Source organism: Anguilla anguilla, chromosome 13 (genome assembly GCF_013347855.1).
Source record: "Anguilla anguilla isolate fAngAng1 chromosome 13, fAngAng1.pri, whole genome shotgun sequence".
Taxonomy (NCBI): Eukaryota; Metazoa; Chordata; class Actinopteri; order Anguilliformes; family Anguillidae; genus Anguilla; species Anguilla anguilla.
In genome coordinates, this window is record NC_049213.1 from 13,485,899 (window position 1) to 13,509,709 (window position 23,811).

Below are 23,811 nucleotides of genomic sequence, written 5' to 3' on the forward strand. Positions count from 1 at the left end.
CTTTGCAGTTTGTTCGTTTTATTTTTATATGCACACAATCTATAAATTTGGAATTAGTTCTAGCCTATATTTAGGCTAGAAGGAATTACTGTCATATTCATGGCATTTCATACTGAACACATTTACAAAGCTTGTGCCATTCAATCGCTAACAATACATAACGAGATTTCTCTAATTTCTCTATCCTTAGGGCTATAAATTGTGATAAATTATTACTTGTGACGTTCAGTGTATCGAGGAAATAACACAAGGTGGCGGTGTTGACTGTACTGAAAATGGGGGCAGGAGGGTAGGATTTGTATGTCAGAGGGTCGGGTGGCTCAAACCGAACATACACGGTGATGTATATTCATTTCCACATTTCATAGCAACTGTAGGCAATAGTCTCGTTTTTCTTTACTTAACACACAGTCTTTTATTTTATAGGCCTAACAGCCGCACGTGATGTGTCTTAAAATTGTAGTTACAAAGAAGGGTAGACTTGGCTACCCAAACCGCCTTGCACAATAATCCCTGAATCAGTAATCGCAAAATGAAGAGTCCATCTTTGCGCTTCTTTGCGATATCAGATAGTGGGGAAATTGTTTGCTTTATCAGTTAGTAATAACATCAGGCAAATAATTGACTAAATAAAATGTTATTTCAGAATGCAATCTATTTTGAGATGACGAAAAAGAAAGGCTATAAAATATAAAATAGGCGACATATTTATGATTATTGATGTGCGTCTTTAAAAAAATAACATCTCTATTTAAGCCGCACCTTTCATGCACGAACGTAGTCCAATGTGCATCCCGCAACTGATTTAAAAAGCGATGAAAAATAACACACAAAATCAAGAGAAGGAAAATAGTGATAAAGACACGGTTGAATCTAATATTCATAAAAATAGACGCAATTAACATAAATTGATCTTTTAATGTTTATTTGTGGCGATAGACTACTATTAAAACGCAACATAAATTAAAGCCCTTTGATAGTTTATTAATCTGTATATGTTTTATGACTTCCGCATTGAAAAACCTATTCATTGTGACAGTAGTGATAAAAAACAACTTCCTATCTGTTACCGAACAACTAAGGCAACCTCATTCATTTTTATGAATATTTACTGTCAGCGATGGCTGCAAGCCACGCCTCGTAATCATTTTAATTCAAATTTCCGACGCTCCCTTCTTATCAATATTGCGATTGTGATTATGCGAATCCTTTCATGCGCATTTCTAACCAGCCATCGGCTATGGCATATAGACTTGTAAATGTGCACGAGAAGAAGGTCTGCGCAAAAATGTATTATATTCTCCTACAGCTAATTCCATCCCTCAGCTCGCAGAATTGACACCAGTTCTTTTTTTCTGTCTTCCAGTTCACTTGGAAAATGTGCAAGGTATCTCAACACAAACGGCGAATTAAAACATAACTCCTCTCTTTCTCCGTATTCCCAATTGCTTTCCAAAATACAATATATATATATATATATATATACCAATGACAGTTTTCAGCATACACACACCGATTACAAGTTCAGAAAATCAAAAATATCGCCCAAAGCTAAGCTAATGCAATTTATATAAATTACTTCGTGAAATCTACATGTTGTATTATTAACTGTACATAGCCTATTATACAGTTATCTCAGAGATATACAGTCCTGGATTCAATAAACATATGCCTTTAAGTTTTACATTGAATGCAGACACATAGGCTATTATTTATTTTGGCGATCTCGCCACAAAATATATGAGTGGGAAATCGATATATGAGAAGGAAATCAAGTACTTGTTCTGTTTAGCTCTAGCCAAGATACTGCAATTTACTGTGGTAGCCCAAGTTTCATTTTGATGCAATGGAATTTTGAATATACAGACGTATAGCACTTGTCGATGCTGTAAACATGGCCCACTAAATATCAGTGGTGATACACATTGATAACTGCAATTTATAGGCCTACATATACTTCAAACAAAAAACTAAGGCCGTTTTTTCCCCCTCCTACACCCCTGATTGGAGTAACGTGAATCCATTACTCTATGCTGTTCCTAATGAACAAATTCAAGGTGCTTTAATTTACCCATGTAACACAAGCGTCATCAGGCCTCTCGATGTCAAAATGAGAATGCTAAAAGGCCTCTCTACCTATTCGTAAAACCTCATATTTTCCCTGTTGTTCCTCCTTCTTTCACAATTTTAGTAAAACACAGGCTGCTGCAACACTAATATTTCTGCAGCTATTTTGCCAACGCGACCGACAGCAAACGGATTCATTTAAGAGCAGATTTCGAATGTGAATCACCTTCGAACGTGATCATATAAATTCACATTCTACGAAACTGGTGCGTGCACGGTGACGTTATTCATTTTGGCCTGTATACAAGCGCTCAACAGAAGCACAATACTCCAGTCGGACTGGAATACAACAGAAGATAGATAGATAAATAGATAGATAGGCAGCCAGACAGATAAATAAACAAATAAACACATTTCTTTAAAGTAGTCTTTAAAGGCAAATACTAAGCTACGGTAGCTTTCAGTCTAAGGGGGGCATTTATTAATACGTGGAGATATGCGAGTTCTATATTTTAGTTGAGTCAATTAATTTGGAAGTAACTTACAAAGTAATGTTTTAAATGTCATTTTGGCATCTACTCTCTTTGTCAATAAAACAAATTATTAACAACGCTGAAAAAATAAATAAATAAATAAATAAATGAATGAAACAAAAAACCGAAGGATCGATTTCTAGTAGCAGGCCAAACAAGTCAGACCTACTGACTCTGTAAGTTGTAAATGCTATCAGAACAATAGCCTTTAGATTATAGGGAACGAAAGGCTGTTTTTCTTTTCTACTCAAGTTGTAAGGCACAATGAAAATAGGATCTTACTCGCCTCCTGTTTCCTGTTGTAAACGTAGGCTATTTGAATGGACGTGTCCGTTCTGGCCCTGGCCTATATATATATATATATATATGAATTCAAACATTTTTTTTCAAATTCTCTCAAAGTTTGCTTCTAGAGACAAAACGCAATGCGACAACATAAATGCAATGTTAGCCTATATATTATTTTGCCCGTAGAATTAGCCAATATCACCTAGCTCCACATTTGAGATAATACAGTGGAAGCCCAAACAAAGCGTGTATTATACATACAATTTAGAATTTTATCATAATGTATCTTTCCAGTTCTGCCACGTGAAAGGAAGTGCTCTCATTCGCCTCGCATGAAGGGAAGTAAAAGAAACCGTATTGCATCATTAGCTTACCTCCCATGGTCCATTAGATGAACATTTAAGCCAATAAGGAACGCAGAATCCCTCACTTACCCGCGTCCTCTGTATAGTTGGTGTGACGCACATTTTCTGGTCCGGGCGGCAAGGCGGGCGGGGGGCGAAGGCGAACGGAGCAAAAAGCACAGTGTAGAAAGCATCCCTTATTTCGAAGGAAACCGAGGAGTAGAAACTACGTTAAAAACAAACGAAAGAATTTACAGCCCTTTTTCTTGCATCTACCGCAGTCCAACATCAGGAACAAAATACTCCGCTGTTTCGCCTCTAGGGGCAGAGAGAGAGAGCGAGAGCAAGAGCAAGAGAGAGAGAGAGAGGCGATTGTCATAAAATTACTGGCGCGCAGCAGGGTGTCAATGAGGGGGCTGGAAAATCAACCTATGTCCTTAAAATCCAACTGAAATGAGGAATAGCAATAATCGCAGAAAAAAGTTGTCGAGCTCAATTTCTATGCTGACTCGAAGTCTGCGACGATGGAGAGAACAGGAGATCCAAGGAAAGACAACAGTATAAAGTTCACGTTCATGGAGATGAAGTCATGTGATCAGCCGCAGCCAATCCTAAGACTGGTTCAATCGTAAACTTTTATTACTTAGCTGTAAATTTCCCTCCAAACAACCAGGAATGCATTTTACCCCCCTTCTTTCAATATTGAAGGACCCGTTTCCTATTTTATCCCTCATACCCGAAATGGAGGCCAAACTGCTCTTAAAAATAAAATATTTCTTGCATATTTACTCTAATAAAAGGTATAACAAAAAGGTAAGTGAAAGGTGACAAGAGGTGGTGATGATGGCGCTGATGATAGTTCCCGTCGTGGTTTACAATGACTGCACCCTTACACTTGCGAGTTAAATACTGAATGAAATATACACAAATTATTATTATTATTATTATTATTATTATTATTATTATTAGTAGTAGTAGTAGTAGTAGTAGTAAGAGTAGATGAAAAATGTGATTTGGTTATTTGTATTAAACAAGCGACAAACGCACCCATGCCCCCACCCCACCCCCACCCCCCCAACCTACACACGTACATATCATACATGCTTATATGGTATGTCTAGTAATTCAATGAACAGAATGAAATTAGAGTCGGACAACTGATGTTGTTGCTCTAATTTTGTATAACAGAAGTCGAGGAATTGCCGCTCTGTCTAATTTTTCACTTATACAGTCGTATTAGTATTATTGAAACAAGGACGTCGTTTGTCATTTTTTATTTAAAATAAAAATAAAAATTTATAAAATAAATAGTTAAATTAATAGCTCACGTTTGCTTATGACCGAATCGACCTTAACTAGAGGACCCTCTTCCACAGTTGCTAACAAGCCGGAGTAAAACAATTGATTTTTTTAGGGTTACATATTCAAAATATTCAGAGACAAATTTAAAGTTGCTCCGCTTAAAAATGCAACTCAGTTATTGAAAAATATGGCCTATAAATTTGTCGTTACTAATTATTCCGATAAGTCAGAACTGACGTAGTTATATTAAAATAAAATAATTGGCTAACACTTTATTTTTCGAAAAGGATCAGTTCATAATATAACCGAAAAGAATGTGAAGGGTACGTATTACACCATCCTATGAATTGAAACCTGTTTCATAGATAGACCAGAGCAAAGACTCATCTGCTTCCTAACTGAAGATTTATTTAAAGTTACCCCACCCATTTTAAAACACAATATTCTATATGTTTACAAGATTTACTGGAAGTTATTCATTGTAGTACACGACAGCCCCAACAAACACCATGGAACGGTTGTTGAAATGATGATGATGATGATGATGATGATGATGATGATTATTATTAGATGAAATAAGGTATAAGCGTTCTCTATAACCCCCCCCCCCCCCCCCCCCCCCCCACACACACACACACACACACACACACACACCACACACGCTATTATTTTTACATTTTATTTTGCATTTTAACACGCAGCTATTTGGTAATAATTGCGATCACATGAAGACGTAACATCCTTAAGCGTTATCTGTAGAATATGATGATGCAAATATGCAAATCACGCATAGAACAAGTTCGTAGTGAAATTACAGTTCACTGGGTGAAAAGAGAAACTCCGGTCAAACCGGATGGCAGTGAGTTTATACACTGCCAATAAAGTTTACAGCAGGTTGTTAAGACATTATGAGAGATGCGGCTTCCTCATATGCCTTAAGTCGCAATGGCCACACGGGCGGTCAGTGCTCATGGACAATTGTCACTGCCACATTACTGAAATTTCAGGGATTGTTTCCTGTATAAAACGAAGAATAAGTCTGCACCTTTGTAAGCAAACAAATTGACAACATATACGCCTATGTAAATATGCTAATCCTATATGCATGTGACCAGAATCAATTTTATTCTGTGTGATGACAGACACGAGGAAGACTGATTTGGATAAATCTGCCATCAGGCGTGTAGGAACTTCTGTATCTCCGCAGAGTATACTGAGTTTATTTAAAGAACGGGCGCACTACAATATAATACAACAGCCAGTCGATACTTTGGAACCGTTTATCCCATGTTAAATGTAATTTAAAAAATATTTATTGTGATTTAATCGGAACAAGCGAGCATTTCAATTCTGGTGAATACATTTACTGAAGGTGATATTTTGAAAATCTAATGCTCTCACTGTGGTCTTATTGAACAATTCCACTCAAAAAATGACGTAGGGAATTGCATGTCAACATGTGTCTGGAAATGTGTTAAGTTTGTTTTTGAACGAAAATATGAAAATATGAAATGGTTTTACTTGACCACAGCCATAATATGGAGAATAACTGAACAGTATATTTACTTTTATATGCAAGTATATATATACTCTTAACTTAACCATTGTACCTCTGTCACCATACAAATTAGATTATTAAAACATAGAGAAATGCAAGTTACAGGCTTTTTCCGTAGTGTTAACATAGCTATTTAACAGTTTAAAAATATAACTATGTTATTATGAAATTACCACATACCTGTTGTCAATTAACACGACAAATAGAACTAGAAAAACAACATGTTGTCATTAACATGTTGAAGTTATTGCATACAGAAATTATAAACAACTAAGCCTACTATAACTATTTCTACCATCTTGTATTAACTATCAGTAATAATAATATTGTTGGTAGGCCTAATGAAGTCACTGTGCAATATCGAAACCTATTGTTTGCCTGAAGCATTTAAGCATTCAAAACATTTTTCAGCTACATTTGTACAAAACATAGGTTTATATTTTTGTAAGCTCATTGATGTGTTTTATGTTTCTTCAAATCAAAGCAGACTGTTATTCAGATACCGTTTTCCAGACATTTAAATAAATCCATTCAAAATAAAACATTTTATGATCGTGGCAAAGTTGTCATTTCTTGTGTTGTCTTTTCTCAACGTACTATTTTTGTCATGCTTATTTTACCAAATTCGGCGCTATTACAAAATAAAAAGGGACGTGCCCAAATAGAACCAAGTGTCATTTTCAGATACTCAAACTAAGGGATAGACTCATTCAAAGCATCACCGCGGTAGCTAGCAGGCCTACTTCAACTGACGAATTCAGTAATATTTTGCTATACCTTCACCCAGCATGGCCGTCTTGTTCTCAGAGGGGTTGTAGCCTATATGTTTATCGTCCCCTTGCAAGTAATTAAGCCCGGCACGTCTTATCACCATCGCATAGTTGGTCACAAACTTGCCTGCAGGTTTGTACGTCTAGGTCACGTTTGTAAGTTTAAACGTCATATCCATATTCCATATTTTGATCTGAATTTACCTTGAAAACGTATTTACCCCCGCATAACAATATGTAGAATTGCATTTTTCTTTGTGTGAAGTAAGATAGCAGTTTTATTTTTACTTAATACACTGTCATGAGCATCGGGGTGTATCCTCCATAACCAACTCAGGTTGTTCCAAACTGGTGCAGAAGGGAAAATAATCTGTCACACCCTCGTCCTTCACCACTCTTTACGTGTAAACAGTTTTTAGTAGCCTAGGCATTGGCGGTTAATACGTAACTCCTACCACGATTCTGCCCATTTCAGAATACTCAAATGAAATAAGCGAAGACGTGTGTGTTGCTCATCAGTTAATCTTTGTTTTTTAAATTCATTATTACAATGTCGATGGCGGACTCTGAGCAAATGGAGACATAGGATGCGTTGTGGTTTATTTGTATCCATTATGGAGACAGATTGACCAAGTACAGACCGTCTGATGGGTTGTACATGAACGTGTGGTATTAATTTATGGGAAGAGACAGTAGGCCACAGAGTGGGATGAATTCGCAATGGTGTAGCCTACTTACCAACACACCAAAGGACTACAGTTAAATCCTTTGAAATTTTACAAATTTTATTAGTCTCAACATCAAGCGTGTACACGCAAAATCATTTATAGATATTTTCACTTAGAAACATAAGAAAACGAGCATAATGTTAACAGCAAGATATACGAATACATACACAAAGACTATATTCAGTGCAATTTAAATCTACACTATAACATCAGCACAATAAAATAGGAATAACCAACGCTTTCTTGAAATAGCTCTAATTGTCGTTATGGTGATAATAGACACCGACATGTGCGTTTTATATAGGCAGTTTTAGTTGTTGGGGGGTGGGGTGGGGTGGGGTGGGGTGGGGGGTTAGGGGAGGGGGGGGGAGGGTGCTGGTGGTATTTAATTTGTATGAAATCCAAACCAGCCACACTTAGAGGGGCGATTAAATATACTACAAACCAAACCATAGCGTTCGCTAAAACAAATATATGAACAATACGGTAGCCTAGTAGTTAACTACTTGTCATCATCTTGCACAATTCTCTCGTCATTACACCTTAAATAAAACATATATTTTGAAGTGAAAGTTTTCTAAGTGTCGATTTTTATCACATATTACTACATAAATTATTTATTGTGGTGGATGAAATTGGCCCGTGCAACGTTATTTCATCCTGATCGCATCCGTTGAGCCTATGTGATCCAGGAGCACAATGTTTCACCTCCAACCAGATTTCATGTTGCGTATTATGCAAAGTTAGAAACGTGTAACATGTCAATGGATGAAACCGCAAGCCACAGTGCTTTTAAAAGAAGTAATGGATGTAGCCTACTTAGAAAAACATATTTCTTCAGGTTTCTTTGTTAAAAATACAAAAGTTAGGTAGGTTATAACCAAAAGTAAAAGCGGCCATAATAATTTTTTTTTTTGTAGTATTGCTATGACATTTTACTTCACTTTTGGATTGATTAGGCCTCTATGTTTCAACAATATGGTAGGTAGCTTTGAGCTCACAACATCTACCAAATTTGATTTACAAATATTTCAAAATTTAACTAAGCTATACGGTTGGGGAATTAATGTAAATTAAGATCGGTTCAACTATATATAAAAAGTATTTTTTCCGTTCGTATTGCAATTATCCCAGGTTTAGGTAGCATTTTACGATTTTCAAGCAATTTAAATTCCCTGGGAATCATTGATCACGTGAGTTATAAAAAATTACGTCTGAACCCACCCTCCCACGAACCCACACAACAAATAATACTTTGATAAAACAGAAATGAAGATACCAAAATTAACTAAGCACGTAACTCACGAAAATAAATATGTTAGGCCTAATTTACCACGCCACTGGTACCACAAGGGCTATAAAGGGCAAAAATAGAAAGTTGCAAGGTGTTGAACACAATCATGATATATTGAAATAAACCTGATGTATTGATATATGAATCTCGATGTGGAGACGCCGAACATTTAAAATTTAGGAGTATCATTCGAATTGGTCGTTATTGAAATAGGCCCGGTCATGTTATCAGAGCTATCTGAAGCTTCTAACTCTGTAGGATAACGTGTGATCGTAATTCAGACAAGAAAAATAACTGAGCAAAGATATCGGCATAAATAGTAAGTTATTAATATCCATCAGGTTACTGAATGTGAATTAAGCCTTTAAAAGCATACTGTAGCGGATTGAAGTTTTGTTCTGTATAAAATTGGGCCTCTGAGGAGCACAGTTATTAGTATAAAAAAGAAACATATTGAAACAGAGCTTACACTGGAGATTGCCAATTGAGAGGAGGTTGCATAATAATAAGAACCTGCACATTTTAGACGCATCTTGGGAGTGCATTATGAAGGGAAGTGGTTTGACAATCATGTCTATAGGATTTTCTTCACTTGTTGACTTAAAGCGGTGGCCATAAAGTTTATGCGCTCTCTCTCACTTAGAGCTCTGTATCTCTCCCCCTTTCTCTCTCTGCCTTTTAAGCAATATAACCATAAAAAGGCCAAGCAACAAAATCACTCTTTAGTTTCATCTTTGTCTTCCGTTTCCTTCTTATCCCCCTCATCCTTTTCACCGTCCTCGTTGCATTCCTCCTCAGCCTCGGCCTCAACATCGGCATCTCCTCTTTGGCCCGGGAATTTGTCTTTGTTGTTCTCTTTTTTCCATTTCATTCGTCTGTTTTGAAACCAAATCTTCACCTGTCTCTCTGTCAGGCCTAATGCATGGGAAACCTCGATCCGCCGCTTGCGTGTCAGGTAAGGGTTGAAAAGGAACTCTTTTTCCAGTTCAAGCGTTTGATATCGACTGTAGGTCTGCCGTCCACTGCGCCTTCCTGGGGCTGTGAAGTCAAATGGGAATAGAATGCTTAGAATACGAATGCAGTCTTATCGACAGCAATCATGGGCCTTCTATAAAACATTTAAAGGCTGTTTTACTCACGTCCTTCGATCATTAGACTCATATTACAATGACATTAGTACAGCGTGCATTACTTACTATTTGCATTAATATTCCACCATACAAAAACTTAATATAATTCCCTTACCCGGGAAACGTCTATAGTTTGACAATATGATAAAATAGCAATTTCAATATTTCAATATTACACCACATGGTTCTACACAAAAGTACTGTTTTTAATCTTGTTCTTGTTCTTCTCGTTCTTCTTGCTCTTGTTCTTGTTCTTGTTCTTGTTCTTCTTCTTCTTCTTCTTCTTATTATTATTATTATTATGGCGACGATGACGATGATTATGACGGTGATGCTTATTCGTATTATTGACAGTAGTTGCATTAGTCGTCGCCGTTGTTGCAGTAGTAGTAGTAATAGTAGTAGTCGCCACATAAGTTGCATTTGAATGTCAATCATGGTAACATCAACAAAACGAATGAAGGCGAAAGCCAAATAGAAATTTAATTTAATAAAGCTTCCTACAAATTCAAAAATCTACAACTAAGACATGCAGACTTACGCACGTGATACAAACGATATGTTTTGAGTGTGTGCACTTGTTTTGGCATCAATAAATTACTTAAGTGCAATGTACCTGTAACAGTAACGCCGGAAGAATGACGTTGAGACAATCAATATAAATTGCATACCCGTATACATGCATGCTTCATTTCATATTCATGGTTGGTTCATGTACATTTTTCGGGTAACCACAACAACAGTAAAACACTCAAACATGGGCAGTGAATGATGAGCGAGCTGATGTGACATACCAATAAAATGGAAGCCAAATGACATTAAGGTCTGCCTATGCATGCGTGTATTGCTCTTTAATAAAATCAAACTATATCAATGTCTGAAATAGAAAACGACATTGTTATTAATAATGCTTTGTTATTTTCTTTCAGGAATGATGGAAAAAGAGTCCTGCCTTAACTCCACGTTACCACTTCTCCACCTAAGGCTTAATGAGGGCCGAGCCAAGATGTTTACCTGAGTACATCCCGCAGTTATATAACACTTGATATTGTTCTGGTTTTTATCGATACAACAGTGCACCTCAGATTAAACTACACTATTTTGAAAGTAGGAAATTAATAAGTGACAGATTTAACGGGAGGTGGGTGATAAGTTGTTCACTTGTGTCCAGTTAAAAACAAACAACAAAAAGATGATACAGCAATCAAAAATGGGATTTAAGATATTCGTCCATTTCGAAATGAAAATTAATGATTAAGAAGGAAGAGTTCGGACACTTATCATCTTATTCGTGCACACACATACACACACGCCCGCGCGCGCGCCCGCGCAGTTGCATACAGGTACACACAACCAATAAAGACACACTAAAACACAGACGCGCGCGTCACACACACACACACACACACACACACACACACACACACACAATGTGTTCGCCCCTTTTAAGACATTAGAGAAGAATACAAAAGAATTCTAACCATGGGGTCTCATCCAAGGGAACATAAGACCGGGAGACGGATTTTGATTTAGGTGGCCTTGTACTTCTCCGGGGTTAGTTCCATTGGACGATTTACAGTCTGGGTATTGCGCTACGCTTGCCTCTTGCTGGGTACCATAAAGCGATTGCCTCGGAAGGGTTTCGTATCCATAAAATTTAGTGGCATCTCCATGGCAAGCTAAAGCACATGGGTTTTGTTGGTATCCAGGGCTAGATATTCCCGATGTCCCGTGATGAAAAAAGTCTTGGACGTGATGAGACGGGTGTTGAAAGCCCGGCGCAGCCGCTCCGGTTCCGTACATCAGCGCATGACTTCGGGTGACGCTTTGGGGGAACCGGCAGTCGTAGTAAGTTGGTTCCAGTGTTTCGCTGCCTTTGTACTTTGAAAAAAGGGGGTTAACAAAATATGAGCTCATTTTCCCTTCGCATTCAAAAATGAAATGTTATTGTTCGATAATGTGCTCTTGTAAAAAATGTTTTGCTGCTCAAGTTGTAGTCCACCACACAAACACAACAAACGGAACCCAAGGGACGGGGGTTAAAAAAAGGCTCGTGTCCCCGTGGATAATCGTAGTTCGTTCGCTCTCCGGTTCACTCTCTAATTCTGTTATACGATAATGTAGCTATATCTCACCTTTTCCTCTTATTTTCAGCTTGAAATCCGGCTCATGTCATGTACGGTTGATGTGTGCTACAGCTAAAGCTGGCTAGCTCCGCCGGTACAGTCACAGGCGATTTTTTTTCTGCTTCCCACCCCCACCACATCGACCCCCTCCTCCTCTCTCTCCACCAACCTTCAAACCACCCCCCTCATCCCCACATTCCCTCTTTCCACTGGCGTTCTCAGACGCCTACCTTGAACAACAGAACGAGGCAATGTTAAACGGCTCATGTTGATGGACTGTTTTAAAACAACAAATATCCCATAGGAATATAATTTCTACAGTATATTTTACGTGTCTATATCCACACGACAAAAATCATCTCATCGAATGCACTAGGCCAAACTATTACATGGGTCACCCACCGTTTTAGCTGACCGTTTAAATTACATATAATGTAGCGTTGCATGGTTGTAATAAGAAATTGTAATGTAACCCTAACCATTACAATATTATCAAAAGCCAAGAACAGGGCCCAAACGAGTGCACCTTACTGATCGATTGAATTGTATCGATATTCCTGACACAAAGATCTCCTCCAGCACAACACACACACACACGCACACGCACGAGCGCGCGCACACACACACACACACACACACGCCAGCTTCTTGTCCTGGTCTGATCGTTTACCTGTTTTTGTAAATCTTAACAACTATACAAAATGTCCCTCATTGTTTCAGTTGGTACAGACTTAGCCCACGTCATGTTTTGTTTCTACACGTGCACATTCGCAAGGCCTCTGTTAATGGAATCCGTTTTATGGTGTGACTGACGATATTAATGCACGGTTTAAAATGTAGCAGGATGCTGACTGGAATAATATTTAGCAGATAGCTTAAAACTGCTCTCGATCATTTACTGAAAATTACATTTCCATCACCACCCATGTAAGAAAACAACGTTAAGCCTTTGCATCTTTAGGTTTGTGTTATAGTTTCACTGGCATTCCATTAATAAAAACGCTGCTACTTTTATCCATTTGTGTCGGTCTTTTAATTGTGCATTCAATTGGAGATGTATTTCTTTAAAATACACCTTTTCTAAATGAAGATATACATGCTTTGTTTGATGCATAATTCACATAATCAACTTCCTTTGATTGAAACAATGATTTTATCCAGTATGTTAATTTTTATTAATGATAGCAGGCACACAATTTGCAACACTGATACTTTATGTGATATGTATTTCTGTATGGATTGATATTTTCAACAGATTTCTATATTCCGTTTCAGAAAAAAAGTATGGTCATTCGTTGGCGTCGTATTTACGTATTTGGGAAGCTAATTGTCTTTTGGACTCATACAGAAAAGTAAATCTCACGCCTCTTAAATTACAAACCAAGTAGTATAAAGTATATTAATTTCTATAATAACAGGTTTGCATAGTACATTGAAGAGTAGTTGTCTTCAATAGTGAACTGCACAGAGAAACCAAGTTTCATAAAATTACATATATATTATTCCGTTTATAAAGCTAAGAATATGTTAAACTGCAGTATGCTGTTCATTAGGTCGCATGCTTATGACAGAGTAAAGGTGTCTTGATACCTTTTGTAAAAAGAAGCAAAGTTAGGACATCGGACCATATGTGATTATGTTTCCATCTATGAAGTGTGTAGGACAGATAGGTTTAGAGAATACCTGAAATAGAACGAGTGGATTATCTGCAATATCCAAATAAATACGAATTCAATCAAAAATAATCTTTAAAATTTCAACAATGCTACAATATTTGCATTATTCAGAAAGTATCAATTCAGAGAAAATCTGGCGGATTGACACCCTTTCCGAGACTGCAATCATTACCATGGGGTCCACAGACAGCTTCCCGTATTTAAAATGAATTTCAAACAGTCAGACACTGGAAAAGCGTCAATTATGAATCAACAGCGACATCTAGTGTGTAAATCGGTTGTTGACCGTTCCAGTTGGTTGGCTGGTGCATAAGTGACGAATAAACAAACACCAATATAACAACAACAACAACAACAACAACAACAATAATAATAATAATAATAAGAATAATAATAAGAATAATAATAAGAATAATAATAAGAATAATAATAATAATAGACTATCATAAGGGGAGGAGGAAGGAGGAAGGTCATCACATAAATATGTTCCACCAATGCACAATGTGGCGGACCGCATAGCCTACCTGCCGTCTTCATTTGGCGAAAGAATTTGGGGAAGCACGCTTCACACCCGCCCATATACACTTGGTTTAATTTTCAGGTAGTTAAGGGGAAATAGTCGGTTGGTAGAGGAATTAATCAGTTTAGGAAAAGTGGCTTTTCAGGTTTAGAGCTTTTATCGGTTTCCGGGGCTTGGAGACTCCCACACCCCCAGGAACAAAATGAGGGGAGATACGTGTTTGCAGCGGGGCCCGCAGACAAAACAAGCGCAATAAGCCTCCTTTGAAACCCGCCACCACTACCTTATATTAAGACAATAAAGTCATTTATCCCAGACGTCTAGCCAGATCCCTGGGCTTGCTTTGTTCTCACACTTTGGAGACAAACACCGCGAGGTCTTACACGGCAGTAAAACCTGCATTTTTGAGCTCTGCTGCGGAAATGTTGAACTATATTGGGCACTAAAATCCAAGCATCCTGTCGGCATTGTTTGTGCCACTACAAAAAGGCAGTTTCGTCCAGCTCCATGGAAACAAACATCAGACATTGAAAGGCCTATTTCACATATATTCCAGCTGAAAACAACGCACAAATATGGTTCAAGCTAGTTATCACATTGCCTAATAAACAGATAATGATGTGCTTGTAGGGGATGTTAAAATAATATTGAATTGAAAGCGTGAACAACAGACAGCCGCGCGAGGCATACACACACGCGCGCGCACACACACACACACACACGCACACACATTTTGTGGCATGTATTGTAATTTGCATCTTGCAATGCCTAGCGGTTAAAAAGTTCAAAAGGGACAAGCCTGGAAAGGCCCACTCAAGGTATTCGATTACTAAATATTACCCTGAGCACAAAATCGGCATAGGCCGTTGTAAATAGCGCTCGTTAATCTATGTAAGTGCGATCAGATCACAATTCAGCACAAAGCGACGCAATCAAAAATAAATGCTTCGGGATAGGTCACAATTTTGTGGAAAGGTAGCATTTTAACGGAAAGCTACTTTTGATAGTGGATGCCGAGGTGAGCCTTGTATTTCTAAGAAGACAAAAACGTAAATAATAAATACGTAAATAATGAATGTCTACATAAATAAATGCCTCGTGGCACCAATGTATAGGAAGGCATGGGATTGCAGAATAAGAATTAGCTATGGATCGGTGCAAATATTTTACAATGCGTGATTGGCGCTTTAGGCCTAATTTTATATATTGCCAGTATCAAATCCGACTAGACCATTGAGGGACACATAATGGCATTACATGATATGATACACTGGTACATTTCAAAATCTACAGAAAAGCCATGTATTTGCAAGAAAAAACTGTAACCATTGGACTTACAAACACCCACTAACTAGACCAAACATAAATAAATAAATAAAAAGTTGAATATAGGCCTACTTGATGTACATGTGTCCTGTCCACGGGCAAAGTATTCATCAACGTGGCTTATCGATTGAAGGTGCATCTAAGTATACACTAAACTCTCCCGCAGGTTTGTTTTCAAGGATGTGGGAATGAAACTATGATGGCAGGAAGTGCTCAGGAAGTGTTCAGTTTGGAGGAAATCAAATCACAAAAATAATGAGCCAGCTTGACAGCTGCTTCCAATGTGAGGCGACTGTGCATTAATAGACTTCCACACTAGATTTCATTTTTTCAGAAATGTTTTGTTGTTGTTGTTGTTTTTGCGTTATTTCCCCCCTAATGGCTAGACAGCTTGCCTTAGTACGTGCTAAAATATCAGATGAGAGAATAGCAGTTTTTGGGGGTGGGGGGTTACGAGTTTGGGGGCAACCTCCGTCATATTTTTGGTTATTTCACATATCATGTAGACGTGTGCACGCGTATCCAAGGAGCAAACACATAAACATTTGGTGATGTACGGTATATTTAAATATAACCACAATCTACAATATAACATAACTTTACAGAATCTAGAGATAAGAATGCAAAAATCCAACAATGGGTACATCAAAAATCTATTCCCACATTGACGCAAACACAGACAAACGTTACTGCCATTTTGCTGTTCTATTTTTCTGTACAAAATATGCAATTTTGCATAACTTCATAATAAGCACCAACTAAAATGAAACAAGCAAGGCGACATAATTTACCAACAAAAAATTCAAGTACTTTCCTCCGGCCCCACCTTTCTCTTTTTGAAAATGTATTTCTTTCACCCCATAATGGAGGCTATTTTTTTTTTTTAAACCCCAAATGAACGTAAAAATTCAATTCGCATACGCCTCACAATAGCGTCATTCTAAACCCGGGCCAAGGTGTACAGCATATCTGATGTCAATAAACTGTGTATAGAAAAAGAGTTTACATTATGTGGAATATAACAAAATGTGAAATAAAGATAAGAATCAAAGGGTAATTTGAGGCAATATAAAGAGGGAGACAGCTTCCTGCTATCCAGTCTGTTATTTGTATGTTTCCGAATGCGCTCCTCTGTTTGTCCTGCCATGTACACCAGCCATCGGGCATTACTGTCCATTGCCCTCGGTGTTTTCGTATTACTGTTCGTTGACCTCGGTCTTTTCTTTATTCATTTTCTTCATCTTCATTCGTCGATTCTGGAACCAGATTTTAACCTGCCGCTCTGTTAAATTTAGGACTCGGGCAACTTCGTATCGACGGTCCCTGGTAAGATACATATTGAACAAAAACTCCTTTTCGAGTTCAAGTGTCTGGTATTTTGTGTATGGACAACGCTTCTTCCTGGTGGAGCGCGCGTGGATCCAGTTCGACACGGGGTTATCTGCAAACCGAAAAACAAACATTGCTCAGTAAACGATAAAGACATGACTCGTTCAAACATAAACGTGTTTAGCTTTTCAATAGGCCTATTTTTATTTTATAACGAGGCAGGATCTTCCCCCTTTCTTCAGATAGCCCAGTCAGGTCCTGTGTAACAGTTGATTATGCCTTGTCAGATGGTTTTATAACTCTTAATTTTTATTTTCATTAGAATCGTTCTGAGGGTTGTCTTTTCTCCAGTTATTCCATTTTAGCACCGTACAGCGCTTAAGAAAGGACGGGTCGTAAAATTGTGAGTGCGCCCATTTGGTTTACAGGCCCATAAACGCATTTAAACGCCTTTGGTTTCAAGCCTTTGCATGTCTACCGTCGAAGTGTCTCGATATAGTTCTGGCATTCCACAAGTTGTGTCCTCGAAACCTGCGCGCGTGTATATTGGTGTGTGTCACTTGGTATTAACTGTGGCACCACTGTTCAAAAACAACACACTGAATGCACACCACATGTACTTGTTATGTTGTGAAAATAGCAATCCAACTATTATGGCCATCATTCAAAACTTGGCACAACGGAAACATGAATATCAAATACATAGGCCTGATTTTTGTTTTTGCGTGAGGCTGAGTTTTTGCATCTGCACGAACCTTTAGTAAATTCTATCACTATTAGAAATGGGGCTTATAAAATGTGTGCCCGACTGTGTGTATACACAACCGCAACCGACAAAACAATGTAGAGGTGCATCAAAATAAGCACACGTGTAGGCTACTAGTATATTATCCTCGTGTTTATTTTAATGCTACGGCTGTTATTTGGGTTCATGTGGTCTGTTTTAAACTGAATTAGATGATATGAGGTACCACTGACATTTAGGATGTTTTAAATGTAAATCATATCGTGAAGAGCTGAATCTAAAAGCTGAGATTCATTCTTTTTTTAAAAGAAAGACAAGTAAAATTACAGTACAATTATACAATATTACTTATCTAATAATAATAATAATAATAATAATAATACATAGATCAAATACACATGGATTAAATTCAATGAAAAATAAATGATCACCATCAAAACCCTGTGTCAGTAAGTGTGTGAGAGTTTTTGATACAACTTGAGTTTCGTCTTTGAATAGCTTGTTTCAAGAGTTTCCAGTTTATAGCCCGTTTCCTATTTTATAACCCTACATGACTGGCTCTTGCTCTTCCCAGTACGAGTAGCCTGCTGTCAGCACAGCCGCGATCTGACGTGGAAGGAGGGAAGAGAAAAGAGAAAGATAATTTCGTTTTATGGAAGACAACGACAAGCTACAGCTGCGTAGGCAGCAAATACACCCCCAACAACTCCCATCCCCGGTTGTAAACGGGAATTACTTCAACTTACTCGGGTCTAATTCAGGTTTGTCGTCTTTGTGCTTTCCGGAAGCCAAAACCTCAGACTCCGGAGAGGAGATATTCTGATGAGCCTTATCTCGGATGTCAGCGGATGAGCCGTAGATATAGTCCGAGTAGCTGCGTCCGTTGGAGGCCAGACAGTCTGCGGCTCTGCGCTCCGAGATGGCGTCAGGTTTCAGCCCATAGTGCCTGCCGCTCGTCGGATAGCTTGGGAAGGATACGGCACCGGATAAAGGCTCCAGCCATGAGCGCACGTACCTGGAGTCCGTTCCTAAGTGAGGTTGGTGAGTGTACGGGTGGTAAACCACTGAGGATTGAGAGTGGACTGGGCCCCACGAGGTTGTAAAAACGGTTGGTTTCGGAGCAAAGCTGCAAGAAGGAAAATCGGAACACTCCGGTACAAGCGACGCTTGACGGGAGCTCGCGGGAAGCAAGTCGGGAGCCGAAAATCTAGTCGCCAGCACCTCCTCGCTTTCATGGTTTATCAAGGAATCCACATAATAATTGCTTATGGGACCCGTGGTCGACATGACGAAGCCTCTCGTCTCTTATACATGCATCCGATTATTATATGGAGTGTATGTGTACTTTTTTTATCTGCCCATAGAACAATCAAGCCAGGTAATTATTTCTCCGGGCTCCTTTAGCTCCCATTGGTCGACCGTGCAACACGTGATTATATTTACCGCAAAAAATTACACAGTGGATCAATGCGCGAAACCTTCAGGGAAAGTGATGTGCTTAGGGACATCACAGAGGCGTTTATGTAGCAGGTGGCTTTAAAGTGGCAAAACTATAGTCTCCAAATGGTAACGAATTATTTTCTCATGTCTTATTTAAAAAACCTCCAAGAGCTACATCACCGTTTTGGAACGCGAGGTACGTTGGCAAGCAAATAGAGGGCACTATTTGTTGGTGTAATTAATCTCTGTCTAGAAAACTATGTAACGTTCTTTTAAGTGTGATGTTCATATCTAGTAAGGCGATAGTAGATTAAAATACCACACACTGTCTTGAACGGGTCTCCTCCTTTGTGTGTTTAATGATGTGCCTGCTATTAGCTAAACAAAATACGTCTTAATTCATTTTGAGGAGGGAGCTTTTCAATAAAAAGATCAAGAGGTTCTGTAGCTGTGTGCCTCGAATACGCCGAAATAATAGTTAAACTCTTGCGCAGATATGGGAAGCTATCCCTTGTAAAATGAATTTTAACATTTTTGGAGGAGTGGGAATCGTAAGATGCCTAAAAACATTCGCACTGGCGCAGCTACATTCGCAAGTGGTCGTTCATGTTTTTTTATGTCCTTCAATAAATTTTTACGAGGACCATTTGATTGTTCATAAACGTGTCGTTAATAAAATCTGAGCCGAGTTCCTCGTAGCGCGTAAAACCAACACGGTGCACGTGAAACACATCGCTCGTCAAAACAAGATCGCGAAAGAAAACTCAATGGATGAGAACAGAAGCATGGCAGAATTATAAAGGCAAGGTAAAACGTTTAATTTTTGAGGGCGGGAATTACGACTTAAATCCTAGGTTTAGATAATGCTTATTAAACTCTAAATGATAAAAACGACGACAACAGCGATTGCAGTCATAATTTTAAAAATAAATGAATACTTTTGGATCAGCCTTTCAGAAATACAAGACTGAAGTGAATATAGATTAGTCAGAATGCATACGACTTGCAAAAGATCTGAGAATGTCTAATAGTAGACGATATCTTTGATGAAACCTTCTGTCTTGGTGTTATCTTGGATGTCCTGTATCATGCAGTTGCAAGTGCTTTGAACAGTTAAACAAAAATATTACATTTTTCGAGCCTATGTAGATAAGTTGGTGACACTGTACTTGTGTGTTGACATTGCTGTCGTTGATCTCCCAGTTTATCCATGTAATGCTGTATAACAATGCACGTAGTTTATTACCCGATATAACGGTGCTTTCCCACGCCTTCTGTTATATTATTATTTGGATAAAATCAGGGAGCTACATTGCCAGCCCCAATCGGCCTTCCAGATTGCCACATCTATCACATATATTCATTACTAAACTAGTAAACTGGCACGTGCAGTGTGTAACTTATTAAATAATACAGTAATGCAACATTCCTCCTATAGTTCAGTCATGTTTTAAACCAAAATGCCAGGATAACCAACAATAGAGATGTACTTTAATAAAATGAAATAATAAGCCAATGAAAAGATGTTAATTATAAAGTAAAATTTTACATTTTGAAAGTCTTCAGGGTCCAGGGTCTATGCGATAATACAATCGACTGAATCACTCCTCAGTTCTGAGTCTGGGCGCCTGTGCGGTCGATGTCAGTCAGTCAGAGTAGGGCCAAACGTCCTGTTTGCCTAATGAACTCAACCTGCATATGACATCGCAGTGACACAGAAACTAGATCGACCACTTTGAAGTCCCACGCGTTTTGAACACCTAAAGCAATATCGACTATAATTGTATCATTCCTTAAATCAAATGTATACACGCATGTACGTACGTACACACACAAACGCACACACACAGACGTACTGTAGATGATGAAATAGAAGACTCCCATCTTTCCTTTTAACATTGAAACATTTTTAACTGGAGACATTGGAGAACTACTACTAAACGATCATACAAAACATCAGTAAACATTGGAAATTATTGATGTAACATCATACATGTTGTGTGCAGGTTCTGTCTGCATATACTGAAATGTATATATAAAGGTATTGCTAACACGTCAATAGTTTGGCATGGCTTTACGTTCTGTTGTTCACAAAATACTTTTGGAAAATAAGATAAGTCAGAAGCAGTGTTGTACACAAAATGTATTCCCGTGAAGCTGATTTGTAGGGAGTTGAAACAGTGTTTGTAAAAAACGGTCTGAGCGGCTGTGTAACCGGGAGTCGTTCAAAAGCAAGTCAAGTCCACGCATACTCATGCACACTAAGTAAAATGGGACGTCTGTGCATTGCATCCCATTGATGCATGATGTACAGTATGTTGTCCTTACTCAAATTTAAAACATACAACTACACTTTCTTACAAGTTAGAATGGTGCCATGACAGTCTGTATGGAAGCTTGGAACACATACTGTGCAGACATCTTCCACTGAATTTAGTGGAAAGATGGAGAAAGATTCTGGATGGCGTGATTTTTAGCTATTTACATAATGCAGGATGAGAAAGATGAAAGGGTCGAAACAGTGTGTGTGTGTGTGCATATATATCATATATATATATATATATATATATATATAGTGTACGTAGCCTATAGGTTGTCTATGGATAAACTTTGTTCACAACGTATATTGTGGCTTCATGTAACAATGTGGAAGTAAAGAGATGTCTTGCCAAGGAAATGGTTAAACTGTTTAATATTTAATATATAAATATTTAGACCCGTCATTGTGTAAAATTAAGCTATGTGTATTACTCTTTATTACTTTATTACTCAAACCATTCGCTTAGTTTCAAAACAAGGCAGTTCATAGCGGCTACCTTCGCCAATTCGTTATTCCTGCATGTAACAAAAAAAATAACGAAATGATTAAAATTGCACTATTGTTATTTGTTAAATTAATATACAATTTATAGCCCAAATATATACGTTTTGTTTCCACTTGCATTTTTAAGAAGCAATCGTGGAAGCATGACAAGATGACCTTTGAACATGGACCAAAACCAGTTTCACAATTTATAAATCTATGATAGAACTAAGTTAATTTTCAAAATAAATTTTAGCAATGTATTTAATTTTGAATATTGGCTGCAATATTACTGTCTATTATCTCTCTGTTATGGAATTTCATTGTGGATTAAAATGATTCCTATTAATCTAAATTCCGAATGATAAATTACGGAGAAGTTGTATTCATAAAGAAATAAATTGGGACATTCTTGAAATATTTTTTAATAATATCTTCCTGTGTTACACGCATGGTGCCAGTAAGAAATCAGCCCTAACTGTAAAATGGGTTCTGTTACGAGATTTAAATGAATCGGGGATTTATATTTTGTAGCACGTAGCCTACAAAATTAACAGATAGCCGATACGTTTTTCTTAAACCAGTTATTAGGCATTCACGGGTCTAACGAAATCGTGTGTGTATCTCTTTGAGTGTTTAACTGGGTCCGGACGAATATTTCCTTTGGCGCGAGTGGCAAGCAGGTCAACAAATGAAATGTAGCCTAATTCTAAATCAGTTTCAAGTTAGCATTATATTTTTTATTGGAATGCAGGGTATTGATCTTTCTTTCGTAATTATTTTCAGATTACAGTATGATCAAATGAATGAAGTCATAGTTTATATAGCGTATTTATGTATTTTCGAATAATAAAAAGCTGTATCAAGAATATCCAGGCCAGTGTAGACGGTGGCCGTGGGCTTGCAACTTCAATACGGTCAAGCAATCCTCGCATCTGCGCACTGAGACCAGAACGCATGGTCAGTATCGGGGTCCTTTGAATATGACGTGGTAGCCCACTTACTCAATACCATTAATAGCATTATAGCCATTGTTATACGTTGTTACATGTTTTATATTTTATTTTGAAAATGTACTTCACAAGGCAAGCAAACATCACTAGTGAGACATAAGTGATTACAATTTACAATCATATACTGTACGTGCCATCGTCAAGATGCGTACCCAAAGAATATTATCTTTTCGCAGTGATTACATACATTAAGTATGCGTACATACATGTGTATGTGTATATAAATGATTCTGTTTGTCTAAGAAACCGGCAACATACGTATGTTAAAAGTAAAACACATTGGTTCAAATGTTCGTTTATGTCGTTTGAAACAATGGAATTGACACACATAACAAGAACACGAAGAAGGACAACAACAAGACCCAGTGAACAATTTTGTGGTGAAAAGCTAGTGAAAAGTCAGTTTAACGCCGTCTATCCATTCAGGTAAAAACCCGTAAACATTTGGTAGAGAAGGGAAAGTTTTCTAGCCGACTAGGACGTAGCCAGGCTATATCTGGGTAAAACCGGAGCTATAATGGAATTTCTAGACGTCTAGATTCCGACGTTTGTTCACTGGACGACAACATAATAATAATAATAATAATAATAATAATAATAATAATAATAATAATAATAATAATATTAAAGTAACACAACCGTAAAACAGGCCATTCATTGTAGGACTAAGATATGGAATATGGTTGATATTATAATCTCTGGGGAGGCCTATATGCGCATGTGCTTGTGTGTGATGAAACTTTTTTACGATGTAAGAGAAAGATTTGCCTATCGTATCAAGACATATTTCGATAGGATTTAGCGGGAATGCAGAAGAAT

The 23,811-nt window shown here is 37.8% G+C and overlaps 3 protein-coding genes across 5 annotated transcripts in view; all 3 read right to left on the reverse strand.

The window, feature by feature from the left end:
- LOC118211271 (homeobox protein Hox-C6a-like) overlaps positions 1-3,904 on the reverse strand; it is a 61,679-nt gene extending 57,775 nt beyond the window's left edge. Inside the window, exon 1 of one of the 2 annotated variants that reach the window (XR_004761984.1) lies at positions 3,323-3,904. Coding sequence is in view for 1 of the 2 variants with exons in the window: in XM_035388354.1 (XP_035244245.1) it covers positions 3,323-3,355 (33 nt within the window). In the remaining variant the exon portion in view is untranslated. The remainder of the gene's footprint in view (positions 1-3,322) is intronic. The other variant, XM_035388354.1, reaches the window with a different exon arrangement.
- A 4,911-nt stretch (positions 3,905-8,815) lies between these two features.
- Positions 8,816-12,701, reverse strand: LOC118211269 (homeobox protein Hox-C8a). Of its 2 annotated transcripts, XM_035388350.1 has the most exons (3): positions 12,150-12,701; positions 11,496-11,895; positions 8,816-9,922 (listed from the first exon to the last, which is right to left on the reverse strand). In XM_035388350.1, the coding sequence occupies exons 2-3, from the start codon at positions 11,815-11,817 to the stop codon at positions 9,600-9,602; spliced, it is 645 nt and encodes a 214-aa protein (XP_035244241.1). In that variant the 5' UTR covers positions 11,818-11,895; positions 12,150-12,701; the 3' UTR covers positions 8,816-9,599. The 2 variants fall into 2 exon arrangements, with proteins under 2 accessions (XP_035244241.1, XP_035244240.1); XM_035388349.1 differs by having other exon boundaries at positions 11,496-12,701.
- A 3,505-nt stretch (positions 12,702-16,206) lies between these two features.
- Positions 16,207-20,087, reverse strand: LOC118211268 (homeobox protein Hox-C9a-like). The gene is made up of 2 exons (XM_035388348.1): positions 18,483-20,087; positions 16,207-17,103 (listed from the first exon to the last, which is right to left on the reverse strand). Exons 1-2 carry the CDS (start codon positions 19,021-19,023, stop codon positions 16,859-16,861), a joined length of 786 nt encoding a protein of 261 aa, XP_035244239.1. The 5' UTR covers positions 19,024-20,087; the 3' UTR covers positions 16,207-16,858.
- Positions 20,088-23,811: the final 3,724 nt, after the last annotated feature.

Bases quoted from the DNA above. Each gene is read 5' to 3' on its own strand.
- LOC118211269 (XM_035388349.1), bottom strand. From the start codon at position 11,931: ATGAGCTCATATTTTGTTAACCCCCTTTTTTCAAAGTACAAAGGCAGC. The intron at 9,923-11,495 runs GTTAGAATTCTT...TTGACTTCACAG, and splicing joins CCCTTGGATGAGACCCCATG to CCCCAGGAAGGCGCAGTGGA.
- LOC118211268 (XM_035388348.1), bottom strand. From the start codon at position 19,023: ATGTCGACCACGGGTCCCATAAGCAATTATTATGTGGATTCCTTGATA. The intron at 17,104-18,482 runs GTAAGTTGAAGT...TTCGGTTTGCAG, and splicing joins CAAACCTGAATTAGACCCGA to ATAACCCCGTGTCGAACTGG.